Source organism: Glycine max, chromosome 18 (assembly GCF_000004515.6).
Source record: "Glycine max cultivar Williams 82 chromosome 18, Glycine_max_v4.0, whole genome shotgun sequence".
NCBI lineage: Eukaryota > Viridiplantae > Streptophyta > Magnoliopsida > Fabales > Fabaceae > Glycine > Glycine max.
This window is the reverse complement of record NC_038254.2, coordinates 1,302,758-1,316,817: the sequence shown is the minus strand read 5'-3', so window position 1 is coordinate 1,316,817 and position 14,060 is coordinate 1,302,758. Positions and strand designations below refer to the sequence as shown.

The 14,060-nt window shown below is 31.3% G+C and overlaps 1 protein-coding gene across 1 annotated transcript; it reads left to right on the top strand.

Annotated features, from left to right (window-relative positions):
* The first annotated feature begins 1,065 nt into the window (after positions 1–1,065).
* On the top strand, positions 1,066–4,214 carry LOC100815357 (probable trehalose-phosphate phosphatase J). Its single transcript, XM_006601875.3, has 12 exons — positions 1,066–1,240; positions 1,355–1,615; positions 1,762–1,902; positions 2,002–2,073; positions 2,202–2,294; positions 2,422–2,484; positions 2,580–2,681; positions 2,844–2,921; positions 3,050–3,119; positions 3,428–3,498; positions 3,652–3,744; positions 3,849–4,214. Exons 2-12 carry the CDS (start codon positions 1,370–1,372, stop codon positions 3,915–3,917), a joined length of 1,098 nt encoding a protein of 365 aa, XP_006601938.1. The 5' UTR covers positions 1,066–1,240; positions 1,355–1,369; the 3' UTR covers positions 3,918–4,214.
* Positions 4,215–14,060: the final 9,846 nt, after the last annotated feature.

Sequence of the window (14,060 nt, the reverse complement as noted above, 5' to 3'; positions counted from 1 at the left end):
AAAAAATGACAAACACCCCTAAACAGTAAAATAAATTCCCCAACCCCGGTGATAATGTGACATAAAATATATTATTTTATTACTTAATACATTTAATAAAAATTAAAAATATATATTTTATTAGGTGTTTTAAGGATGTATGATATTGGAGTGGTATATTTATTATTTCTCTATAAAAATGTACTATATTTTTAGTCCTTGCATTGATGTAATTCTCATCAAGGATAAAAAAAACATACATTTCTATTAAAAGATAAAGAATAAAAACATATTAAATTTTTATGAAGACTAAAATCAATTTTTTGAAATATTTTGAGAGAAAAAAAAACATACCTTTTCTATACTTATACTTACATTCTATCACTTTACACGGTTTAGTGTATTTTATGTTTTACCCTTAACCATGCTTGAAAGCAGAATTTGGCAAAATTCAAAAGTTTTTTGGTTTTTCACTGAATTGCCAAAGTATTTGGGTATTTAACCATTTGGCCGTAACATGTTTTATCAAAAAAAATAAAATCACACGAACTTTCAATTCTATCACATCACACATATGTATAATGACATGCACAAGTATTATCTTGCGATAATTTAAAGAGACATACTGATAATATAGTCTCATAAGATGTTCCACGCACACATCTACACACGACACATAACACAACCATTTCCATAGTGAAACGGTAGCTGTTTTTCTATTTTCTAATCATGATATTTATATGGTTAATCCTTTTAATTTTTGTCAGAAATGTATACAAAATTTATATTCTCTTTTTAATATGATTTATTATATATCTAAAAATAAGTTATTAATTAATTCTTAAATTACTTAATTAAAAAACTCAAACAATTACACCCTATATCAACCATTATTGATGAATATTGTAGCTTGTTCAACCTTTTTCTATGCTCTCACACGTAATAAAGAGGAAAGACGGTGTGGTCTGTAGACTATGGTGGGGACCTCGGGGATATCGGGGGTTGGCAAACTCGTGGGTCCCACGAAAGTGTTTTGGAGCTTCTGTTTTTTTTTTGTAACTATAAATTCAATGCAGGGGACTCTGTCTCCTCCCTCACACTTACATTACACTCTCCATTTCTCATCCCTTTTCTTCTCTTCACTCTTCATTTCCTGTCACTACTCTCCTTCTTCTTTGATCTATATATTCTGCCACAACAGCACAGCACACAATAACTAAACCACAACATTTGAAGTTAGTTACTTACTTTCTTTTGAAACGTAAGCTAAAGTCTCACTCAGACTTGGTTTTAATAATTAACCATTAACCAATACCATAGCATACCCTTTTGAAAACGTACGTGACGTGAGTGTTGTTGGGTTTGTTTTTTGCAGTTTGATTGTGTCAAAATGACGCAGCAGAATGTGGTAGTGTCTGATACTAAATCCGGAGTTTCCTTAACGGTTTTTCCAACAACAACACAAAAGCCACCGGCGGCGCCAGGAGGGTACATTTCCATTCCGAGGAGGAGGGTTTTGAAGAACCTTGAAATCAATGGAGGCCAAAGAATCAATGCATGGGTTGAGTCCATGAGAGCCTCCTCTCCTACCCATCATAAATCCACACCTTTGTCGCAGGAGCATAACTCTTGGATTGTGAGAAGAACCTCTCTTATTAATTCACACTTTTTGTTTTAAATAAATGTTCAAATTCCAAATAGTGGATCTATCTGACTTTGCTAATTAATCATACGTAACATTAACATGTGCTTTTTTTTTTTTTTTTTTTAATTATGAAACAGCTTCACCATCCATCAGCATTAGACATGTTTGACCAAATTATTGACGCGTCAAAGGGAAAACAAATTGTCATGTTTCTGGACTATGATGGCACGCTGTCTCCTATAGTCGACGACCCTGACCGTGCTTTCATGTCTGATTCGGTTAGTTTCATTACTTACTGATGTTTTTGAATTTGAACCTTATCTTGGACTTATTATTATATACTTAATCTATACGTAAAAATTTGTTGTGTGTATCAGATGAGAAAAACAGTGAGGAAACTTGCTAGGTGTTTCCCTACTGCTATAGTGACCGGCAGATGCAAAGACAAGGTACAATATTAATTCGGAAGTTGGTTAGAGTAAATTTCCGTGCTCTTATTATGTACTTCCTATTCTCTCCTTTCCTTTTCTTTTTAATTTTTTTTGTACTAATTTGATGATGGCTTTGGAAACAATAGGTTTACAATTTTGTTCGATTGGCAGAGCTATATTATGCAGGAAGCCATGGCATGGATATTAAAGGACCAACAAGAAGTTCCAAATACAACAAAGTGAGTGAGTTAGATGTAGTACATGTACGGGTTATTTATTATATGGTCGCATATATTAATTCCTAACTCTTAACTTTCCCAAATTTTATGAGAACTCATAATTTTGCATTGGTTGTGGTCTATATAGGATAGCAAAGCTGAGGCAATCCTTTGTCAACCTGCCAGTGATTTTCTTCCCTTGATAGATGAGGTTCGTCTATTAGTATATTAACCCTTCCTAGTTACCCAAATGGATTTTGTTTCTAGAATGTTAAAAGTAATTTATTTTGGGTACAAATTTTTTAGGTGTATCAACAATTAGTTGAAAAGACAAAATCAACTCCTGGAGCTCTGGTTGAGAACAACAAGTTCTGTCTTTCAGTCCATTTTCGTTGCGTTGATGAAAAGGTACAAACTATAAGCTATGAAGTCATCCATGTTTTAGAGTTTAGACATTCGTTTGTAACTATTTGCAGTGTTTTTGGTTCCTGTCCAACTTTTTTTTTATTATATGGACTATTTATTTCTGTGTTCATGAAAAAGTCTAAACAAAATGCACACTATACATAGAAATGGAGTGAACTGGCACGCCAAGTGAAATCAGTTTTAAAGGAGTACCCGAAGCTTCGACTTACCCAAGGAAGAAAGGTGGGCCATGGTTCTGTTTTCTTTTTCTTTTTATCTATTTTTTAAGTGGGCGTTTGATTTAGTTTGGAAGAAGAAGTAAGAAAAGAAGTGAGAGGTGTCTCACTTTCATTGCCATTTGTTTTGCACAGGTGCTAGAGATTCGTCCCACTATTAAATGGGACAAAGGGAAAGCCTTGGAATTTTTATTAGAGTCACTAGGTGAGTTTTAGTCTAACAGACTCTACGTTTTATTGTCACAATTGAACATGTGCTAAACATATTTTTATAAAACATGTATTAATGATGGCTCAAAGTAACGTACAAGTCTGTGGCTCTGTGCTCTTCAATTGTTGGATAACTCTGAAGTGCTTTGACTATTACAAATAATTAAAGGAAACTCCCATACCCTACGATTAATTTACTCATTGAACATTGTTTTAACACATGACTACATGAGATTCTTAATTTATATTAAAATTTGTTTTAAATTGTCCACCATCATCTAAATTACAAATAATGTTCAACAGGTTTGGCCAATTGTAGTGATGTCTTTCCTGTTTATATTGGCGATGATCGATCCGATGAAGATGCTTTCAAGGTATCCAAAGATCTCAATTATTATTATTTCTTTATAGAAACTTCTCAATAAAAATCCAGCTCTTTTAGTTTAGAGGCCTATAGTTTGTGTAAGTTAATTATCTTATTTGGGATGATTAATAAGCTAAAGGGTTTCAAATTTTTTAATATACAGAAATTAAGAGACAGAGGACAAGGTTTTGGCATTCTTGTCTCCAAATTTCCGAAAGACACAAGTGCATCTTACTCTTTGCAAGAACCCAACGAGGCAAGCAGAATTTTTTTTTTACTTCATTTATTTTTCCCCATTGTATCCTATGCCTAAAATATAACTAATTATTATTTATGTACTCGTGTATTTATTTCATGCAGGTGATGAACTTTCTTCAACGCTTGGTGGAGTGGAAACATGTGTCCCTGGGAGCACGTTCCCGAGTGTAAACGAGAAAGATGAAATGACATGCACATCCCTACCCTGCCATGAAAAAGAAGCTCAACTTGGGTAGAATATAGGATGTTTTGTATTTTTTGTTCAAGTCAGAACAAAAATGTATGGAAAAAGAAAGACAAAAGTGTTTTTCTTAGTTTGAAAGACGTCTACATTCATGTAATTAGCCAAGTAGTACTCAGTACATGGGAAAAAAAGATTATGTAGCCTTCAGATGCAAGTCTGAATGGATTAAATTTTCCCTCTTCCTTGTTACATCGATCAAACTATGATTAAGTATGGTTTCTCAACCGTGATTTTGTTTTTTGTCTCATTCTTACCATGTTACTTTCTTGTTTGTGAGCTCTTAAAAAATAAAAACTGAAAAATGAGAATACCACGGTTGACACCATTTGTTTGGAAACTACGAAAAACTTATTTGGTTGTCCTCTCCTAGTCTCCTCTCTTCTACGAAACAATCCATGGAAATAGAATTTGACAAGCTATTAGATTATGACACCTTGAATAACCTTATGAAGTGATAGTCTGTGTTCACCATTGGAACATGAAGTGAAAGGGGTAAGATCATTTCGCATCAATCATATCTGTTGCTTTAATAAAACAAAAAACATAAGAGAAAGGGGACGCATGGCTGAATTGATGCAGCTCTTTCTCAATCAATCTCAATTATTGGTCTCCTCTGCAAGGATATTTTTTGTCTTGGTTAGACTTGGACCAATAGTAACAATAATGGACATTAATCTTCTATCGGCAAGAGAATTCAATCTTGAGTTACCAATATGGAAAAAATAAATTCAAGTAATATGCTAATTTAATAATTAGTTGCTGATTAAAAGCTTAGAGTGTTAATTTGGTTCATTATAGGCTCCAATTCACAAAACAATGCCAGTCAACCTCTACAATCATCCATATTAGTATGTAATGTTGCCTAAGACACACGTGCATAATCAACCAGAACTAATATGCAATATTATAGTAGGGTAAACAGATTTCCTAGATCAAGAAGATACCCTTAACTTGGAGATAGGATCCATCACCATTAATGATTATTGATTTGAATACTTGGAGACTCAAGTATCAAGATGGCCCCTTGTAAACAACCTTGTTACAAGATTTCTATTTCCTGTTTCTGAAGCTGACTCAAAAGTTGCAGTTGTGGGTTAGGCCGGGTTGGTTCTCAAAGAACGGTATGCTGTCATTATTGAACCTTTGAATAAATGTTTCTTTGTCCGTACCCCCAGATTAAAAAACCTCATTTCTTTCGTTCTGTCATGCAGTACTGCCATTTCTTCAAATGCACCTTTTAGTTCTGGAGATAATAGCATCATAGATTCATGTACTGCTAGTAGACCAAACAAACTAAGACAGAGAAGCAACAGAAAAGAGAGTAATACTATGAATGAGCTATTTGATAAAGCAAGATGTAAGTGTTACTATGAAAGTATGGATGGACTTGGTAAAGCAAGAAAATATTTGGTCAGAAAGTTGAATACCAAGATGTAAGTGTTACTATGAATGAGCTATTTGATTCTAGCTAGATCAATATTTGGTAAAGCAAGAAAATATTTAAATAGTGGTTTAGAAAGTTTGGATGGACTTGGTAGTTACAACCAATAAATTAAGTCATGGTTCGATTCTAATTCAACAATCTTTCACTGTTATCTAATGTGGGCAAATAGGCATTTCTGAATTATTTAGAGAATATAGATGCCAATTGCCTAGATAATTAACTTTTTAAAATCACATCCGGGTTGGCGATAAATTCGGAAACAAAACTTGGTGTCCCATGTATGAAAAAGGTGCTTCATTTTACAAATTGGTAACAGATACCGATGCCGAGTCTTTTTTTTTTTTTTTCATGAAAGAAAAGTGAGAAAGGTTTGGTATAATTCCGTTATACTTTGGTGTCCCACTTTCTTATGAACCAAATGCCGGCTTTGTTTAATTAGAAATGTGAGTTGGCACTATTTATAAAATAAGACCTTGCCGCGACTATTATAAAAGATTCAAGTAATCACAAATCATGTGAATTGACCACAGATATTATACACATGCAAAAAAGCTGTGCCTGTTTTGAACAAGAAACATAGCCAAAATCTACCTCATAATATAATGACACTGAGATTAATATTATAGCTTAGGTTCTGTATGTTATATATGCAGACAATAAAGTTGGCAAAAGAAAAAAGAAGAGAGAAACAAGGACTGCTCATTGGGTACTTAAGATTGAAGTAACCCACTTCAGGCTGAAAGGTAATAAATAAAATTATAAGTTAAAACGAGGAAGGTTAATGATTTGGTTAGGTTAGAGAAAGTTAAACTCAAGGGTTGGGTTAGGGAATCCATATGGTTGAAAGAAGAGTTGGAATCCACTCAAAAGTAGATGTTTGATGGGATGAATAACAAAGATATTTGAAGTAGAGACGCTAACCTTGCTCCATCTATTGACAACCCTCACCTTCTGTCGGACGTGGAAAGATGGACTCCACTAGATTTCTCTCTATGATTGATGTCTTAGCTGAATTAAACTAAGTTTTTTGTAACTTTCAATTATTGGCTAGTAGGAAAAGTGAAACAACCTTTCTCCACCAATTGTTCCCCCCCTCCTTTTATTTTTCTTTAATAAAATTTCTGACATGCCCAGAATGTTACTATATATTGAAAATTCAAGAAAATTATTTCGTTCTCAAGTCAATGCATATTTACAATGATAATTATAGAAATTTTCTTATTGAAAGAGTATCAACAAAATTCAAATATAAAATCATATAATTGATATAATTTAATCTTGCAAGTTGAGCTACCAGGTTCACGGCCTCGTGCATTATAAAAACTTATAAGTCGTTTTAAGGACTTACCACGAATCATCCTTTTTTTTTTTAAGTGTGTCAAATGCGTGTTTGTAAGTGTGCATATACTATTATAGTATTGTTATAGGCATTAATAAGTTAGCCATGTTTTCATTGGAATAATAACTAATCACATCACATCGCGTACCTTCTCAGAAAAATGATTCTGGATCCTATTCGTAGTTAGGATACGATTAGATAAATAATTTAATTAAGTATTTATTAAACGTGAGCTTATTTTTGTATTAAGACCATCAATATCTAGACTAGTGACTCATATTTAAGTTAGAACAAAAGTTAGAATAACCACTAATAAATCGTTTTTGAAAGGCATAACATGCAATGTATAATTAAATTGAGTTTTGCTCACCAATACCTTATGAATATTGATTAATTAATTAGTAAGTAGAAAGTTTTGTTTAAAATCATAATGAAGATACATTAAAAACTATAAGTACACTAATAACACTTTCTATCAAAACTTTTCATTTTTTATATATTAGCATTTTTTAAAAACTTTTCATTATCAGTTTAAATAAAATTTTGAAAATAAAAAATACTAATAATTTTGAATAGAAACTCTATTACATACTAAGAACAAAAATTATATTACTCATTCAAATAAGATTATCTAATGTTAAAATTACATATAATCTCAAACCAAAAATCATATTAAGAGCTAATACAAACTTATTTAGAATATAATAATCCGTATTTTTGTAGCAAGTGGCATTGACATTTAAGGTGTCAGAAGCTTAGCTGGTTAGCAATGGTCCTTGAGTACACGTGTTTGGTTCTTGCTATGGGAAAACGAAAATGCCCAGTATCACCTGTGTTGGTTAATTTGGGGAATTGGTCCCTGCTTTGAGGGTCGAGCCCACAAATGGCTGCGAATACCATGGTTTTTGTCACTTGTGACCGGGTATAACTAATTATTTAGTAATTTTTGTTTTAAAAACCATTTTAGTATGTGTATACACGAACACACACATCAATAATATGATTAATTAAGCTAAAGAATTAGCTAAGTTGAGAGTTTCACTAGTTGTGTTTGCTAAAGTGTAAATTGCTTATTCACATGGGTCTCCATGTGACCCCTTGATACCTTTAAAATGGGGAACAAAAGTATGGCGCTAGCTTGTTATGATGAGTTTACCGGTTTTAAAACTCATTTTTGCAGTACCTGAAAGCTCCTTGTTACAGATCGAGTGCAACTACACACGAGCAGTGTTCCAAAATGTGTTAGTGGCTGATTGGTGATGATGTTCCATTGTGCAGTGTCACGTGCATTGAAGCAATTATTTTCCCACTATAGTTATTTATGATACGTGTTGATAAACCACTGATTGATTGTAACGGGAATAACATATATAAAAGCTACTAGGCCTTTATCACAAAACAATTCAAGGTGGGAGAGGGGGTATATAAGCAAATAGCTCAACGAATTACACATGGAAAATATAATATAAAAAAAGCATTTATGTGTGCATATATATATATGAAAAGAAAACAAATTATATTGATATAATTTTGATAATTATTATATAATTTTATAATTTGATATACAATATAATTTTTATTGATTCAACCGTTGAATTATAATTATTACTAGAATGATCTGTGTTAAATTTTGTCAAACTTGAATAATAATAAATAGATAATCAAATTATTCATATTTTAGTGTATTTTGACATGTTTATATTAAGTTGATTTTAATTTATATGAATGAAGTAATAATTTTTTTATTAATATAAAATTTCGTATATATAATTTATGTGAAAGAAAATTTTAATTCAATAGTGAGTTTTAAAAAAATATTATTCAATTAAAAATTATAAAATAATATAATAATAATCAAATTTACACCAATATAATTTGATCCCTATCTATCTACCTATCTCTCCATCTATTTATATATATTGTGTATGTTATCTATCTATCCATATTGTGTGTGTGCGTGTGCAATGTGAATGCCTGCCAACAAGAAGTATTTGTTGAAATGCAACTTGTACGGGGAACATAACCATATTCGGAAGGAACTAATTACAATGTAAGTATAGTAGCATAAAGCTCATAAATGAGTGAAATGAAGAATAAAGCATCAAACATGATTTGTGTCTTTATGTGATTGATAAAATTCACAGTCAGGTGGGTGAGGGAATTTAGCTAAAAGCCGAATCTTTTAATTATGCTAAATATTGGAACAAAGCACACAAATATTGCTATCAATATATACTTCCAACAACCGAAACGGACACGAATGAACCAAGAGGATCACAAAGAAATCCCAGAGAAAAGGAATAAAACATTGTTTCCTGTTACAGTGACTGCTTCCACTAACCATTAAGAGAAAAAGGAAAAGGTTTTCCAAATAAGTATGCATGTGCAATTGAGCATGCTCTAGTGCAATCAGAAAAGGTGGGAGGCCCCCTTTCCTCAGAACAAAGCATGCTTATTTAAAGTTTCAATACTCCAACTTTCTGAATAATGAAAAATTAATTTAAAGATGTTACTCCTTTAATCCAACACTTCTTTTGGGTTTATTGCCTTCTGGAAAGCAATTTTTTCCTTATAATTAGTATAGTTTTTTAAAATAAATCTTCAAATTAGTCCTTAAATAATATAAAAGTGATTTATCTTGGCTAAAGAGATCTACCAAAGCAAAACAAGAATGAAATACATAATGTTGAAAAATAGTAGTAATTAATTGGAATAACAATTGAGGCCTTGGCAGTCTGCATTGCTAACCAGACTAGTCCTTATCCACGAGTTTTGTCAATATGTGCGACTTTGCCAACGAGAAATCGATCTTTTTGGGTTTGACCCTTATTGGATGTTAATTTTTTGTTGTTGTCAACATGCAAATAGAATATATTTTAAGGCGACTGGAACTGAGAACTTTATTTCCCACTTTCTTTTCACGGATATAAACTCCTACTCGCTTTACAATGGGATCAAGAAAACCAAATATAATCTCACTCAGCAGTTCTAAAATCTGCATAATATCTACAGCCATTAATGGCCTGCATTGCTTCTATTACAACAAGGTGTTATCTTCCAAATCACTTCACTATGTTCTACTTGTCGCATAAGCTCACACGTATATGTGGTGTTTTTTCTTTTCTTTCTCTTTTTAGGGAGTGATGAAAGAAGTTATCATGTATATGCCTATTTATGCTATATACTTTTTAATTACAAGTCTTAGTGTCTAACGTGCCTTAAGTAATCCCCTCCTGACTTCCCCATGTATTATTTATTATTATTGTAGTTGTTGTCAATATGATAGTATATAAAACCACTCCTGTACTAACGCCGTTGGATAAGTAGAAGGAGCTAGTTTTGTCAGTGCCATATCAAAGTTTAAATTTTTGCTAAGAAAAATATTTACATTGTGACTCAAATAAGGAAAAGACCTTAATTATTTTTTAACTGGAAAAACATTGGGGTCCTCTGGCCTATTATCCGATTAAGTTCTATGAACAATTCCAGTTACAATGAAATTGCCCTGTTTAATTGACAAGGGCATTTTTATTTAGAACAAACCGTGTGAAAGCATCTGAAAATCTAATATATTCAATACTTGTCAAGATTGTGAAGTATTGCTCATAATAAACAAAATGGAAATAAAAGGGGATAGAAAAACAAAAAACAGCCAGCCATTTGTAGAAAGTGAACACACAAAACTCGTAAATTAAGGAATTAGACATAACCTTTTATGTTATAATTATAGATTTGGATTATTCGCCTGCCAAAATTTTCCAGGTCAGATGGTCTTGATAGGCTATTGTCTTGGTAGTCAGTGATTGAATATTGTATTCTAAATTATTACCAAAGATTAATTTATGTCAACTTCGGTCAATTAATTATATTGACGGCCTTGTATCATGATTTGGATAAACCAAAATAGTTTTCACAAGCGCGTATGTTAATTTTTCCAATGACTTATTAATAAAAATTGTCAATTTGAACAGCAGGTCAATTGCATTATCCATGTTTGTAGAATGTTCGTCAAACATGACACTCTTTCCGTAACACGAATTACTTATATCAAATCAATTTCTCGGGCTTGCGGCTTAGTTAGTGATTGGACGAACTTTATAAATATTAAAACCAGTTGTTATATGAATTAACTTACGATATGTTATGTTGGATATTTTAATGTAATTGATCTCATTATTATGTTAAGATAAGAATGCACGCTTATTTTAATGTAATAACGAGATGTTCGGTTTAAGCAAAATTTGAAAGTTACATTTACTAAAACTTCCATCAATGACAGTTTTTAAAAAAGAAAAAACTTTCATCAACCGTCAAAAACCACCTGTTCTTTGATCATAAATAATCATTCTGGTTCAGAAAGTATAACGGGTGACAAAACATACAAGACCAAAACAAAACTCTTGAATTATAATCTTCTGATTTTATCCGATTGAACAATTTTGGTTGAACCCCGAAATTTGATTCAATCTGAAAGTGTTATACACGACTTCAGATTTATCCAGTATTATCTCGATTTTCAAATTAACCAACATATTGAAAATTAATTTAAATGGAAACAGTTACATAAAGAGATTTCCATAAAGGCAGCTAAATAATCTACCAAATCGACCTTTAATTTATCGTGAATAAAGTTAAAGGAGCAGTAACCATATCTTGGAAACAATAGGAAAATATTTAGAGAATCCTTACAATTTGTTCTATAGTAAAAAGTGAAAGTTTAATCGATAGGCCAAAGCACCATATGTCTTAGTTTGGGCAAATTTGCGGAAAAGTTTACTGTTATATACCTCCTATAATGTTTTCAATCGGGTAACAATCGACAAAGAATATGCCATAATATAAGCTTATAACCATTCCTCAATTTTTACTAGCATACGATAGGGATCTATTCATGGCACGTTATGTCTTCATGAATTATTTAACGCAGATGTCGTGTCATGATATCACTGCTGTATTTAATATCCATGATATTCTGGAAAAGGACTTTTTGGGCTGGGTTCTCTGATACTAGTACTATTTATCACTGTTCATTAGCATGCATTTTACGTACCAGAGCAATAGTACTTACAAATTACAATAAACTGGTTTATGATTGTTTAGTTACTTGATGATTAAATTCTTCATGTCATTCTTTAACGGTATGAAGATGTTATGTGAACATTAAGGTAGTGTTTGATTGTAAAAAGAAAGGGAAAGAATGGAAGAAAATAGATGAGAAGAGAAAAGAAGAGAAATTAAGTAAAAATAAATATGATTTGGTTAAAAAAAAAAGAAAAAAAATATTTAAATTAAAGTATTAGTTGTAAATAGAATTACTGATTTGTACTTCACATGGGAGAAAAATGTTTAAATTAAGGCTAGGATGATCATGCACGTAAACAGTACAAAATTCTACTTGTTTATGCTCAATTTTGAGAGGATTTTTGTATGCATGGATACCACCAATTTTTTCAAAAATTTCGTGCTGATCTGTTCAACCAAATCACCGTTCCAACCTCTCTTCCCTCCTTTTCCCCTCATATTTGCCCTCAACCAAACTCATGCTAAAGGAGATAATATCAATTGATTTCATTAAAATAAAGTGTATGTTTAAAATGTGTATAAAATAAAAGTAAAATATAAAAACTACTTCCATTTCAATTAATAATGCTTTAGTATTTAAAAAATTACAATAATTGACTTTTCAATTATAAATAAATATTAAAACTTTTATTCTAATCTTATTTCTTAACAAATACAATAATTTTGAAATGCTTATATATATATATAAACAATGCTATTCATTATGAAGAAAAAAAAATGTATGGCATGAAATGCATGAGCACAAACATGGACCGATGGTCTTTTTAAAATAAAATATTGATTAAAAAATTTAAAATTATATAAATGAATTTTGGTAGAAATCGATCACATCTATGTGCAACAGCACGAAAATCATTTTCATACCAAGTAGTATTTTTTTATTATAAAAATTCAAGTGTAAGAATATTATAATAAAATTGATCCCTAATAAATATCATTATTTTAGAATAATTGTTTTTCTTAATTTATTAAAAAAATACTAACGTATTTTGACCAATATTACATATTTTATACATTTTTTTTTGTTCAAATAAGAACATTACTGATTTAAAAATAAGAACATCCTCTTTCTTGGTAGGACCTTGTCACGTAGATTTAAGAATATTTACTATTTTTCACTCGAATATAGTAAAATTTAACTTGGGTTCTTAACTTTGTTTTAGTGGATCACACAATGAATTACACATTTTTATATTTTTATTTAAATATACTTTTATTATAAATTAAAATTTTAATTAATATATTTTTTTTAATTTTGAATAATAAATATAAAAAGTCAAAATATAAAAAATATTGCAAATTTATTTTATTTATCACAAAAAGTTAAGATATCAATGCTCATCTGTTAACAGCATCCGAAATAATCTGCACACAGGAGCATGGCACCAAGCACCCACCTATAAGCCAAGCACCCAAAAGGGGACCGGACCAAATTCCAGAGTATAAAAGGGGGCGAATTCCAGAACAAATAATAGTTCTTTATAAAAAAATTCCACATCATTTGTTCTAACAAACGTGACTTAATTTTAAGAATTTGGATAAGCAACTAGATTAGAGATCCTCTTAAGTAAGAACATCTAATTATGATGAGGAAGCAATGAAAATAATATTACATATTATTAGCTCTTATTTCAAATATTTTAAATGATTAATTTACAATTTTCTTTATTATCATGTAATCAGTAAACATTTTATTTTAATTTTTATATTTGATTATATGATTTAGATGCGTAATTCTCTCGTTTTTAAAATGATAATAATTCTAACTAGATATATTTCATGTATTCCCTGTACATACAGACAAAAATGAAACCAGAACTAGAACCTCGTAAATGCGTAATAGGCTAATGCTATTTTCACTTCCCTTATGCTAATGCACTCTCCTTTAGATTTGTTTTCCCTAAAATATCCATAAAATACACTTCCCTTGTTTCTCTCCACAAGTACATCTGATGAAAGAAAACTTCAGCATGGAAGCAACTCACAATAAAGAAGGGGATGGTGTTGCCAACGCCCAACAATCTTTAGACAATTGAGATATTGTATCCTCCCTTTTCTCACAAATGCATGTGGGAATATTTCCTTTTCGGGAGGCACTGGACGAAACCCCTACTGCGGCTCTCATTTATAGGGTTTCATGCAGAAGCGTGACTGCAAAATCTCATAAATAAAGCATATTCAACGTCAGCTGGACTCAACAAGCAA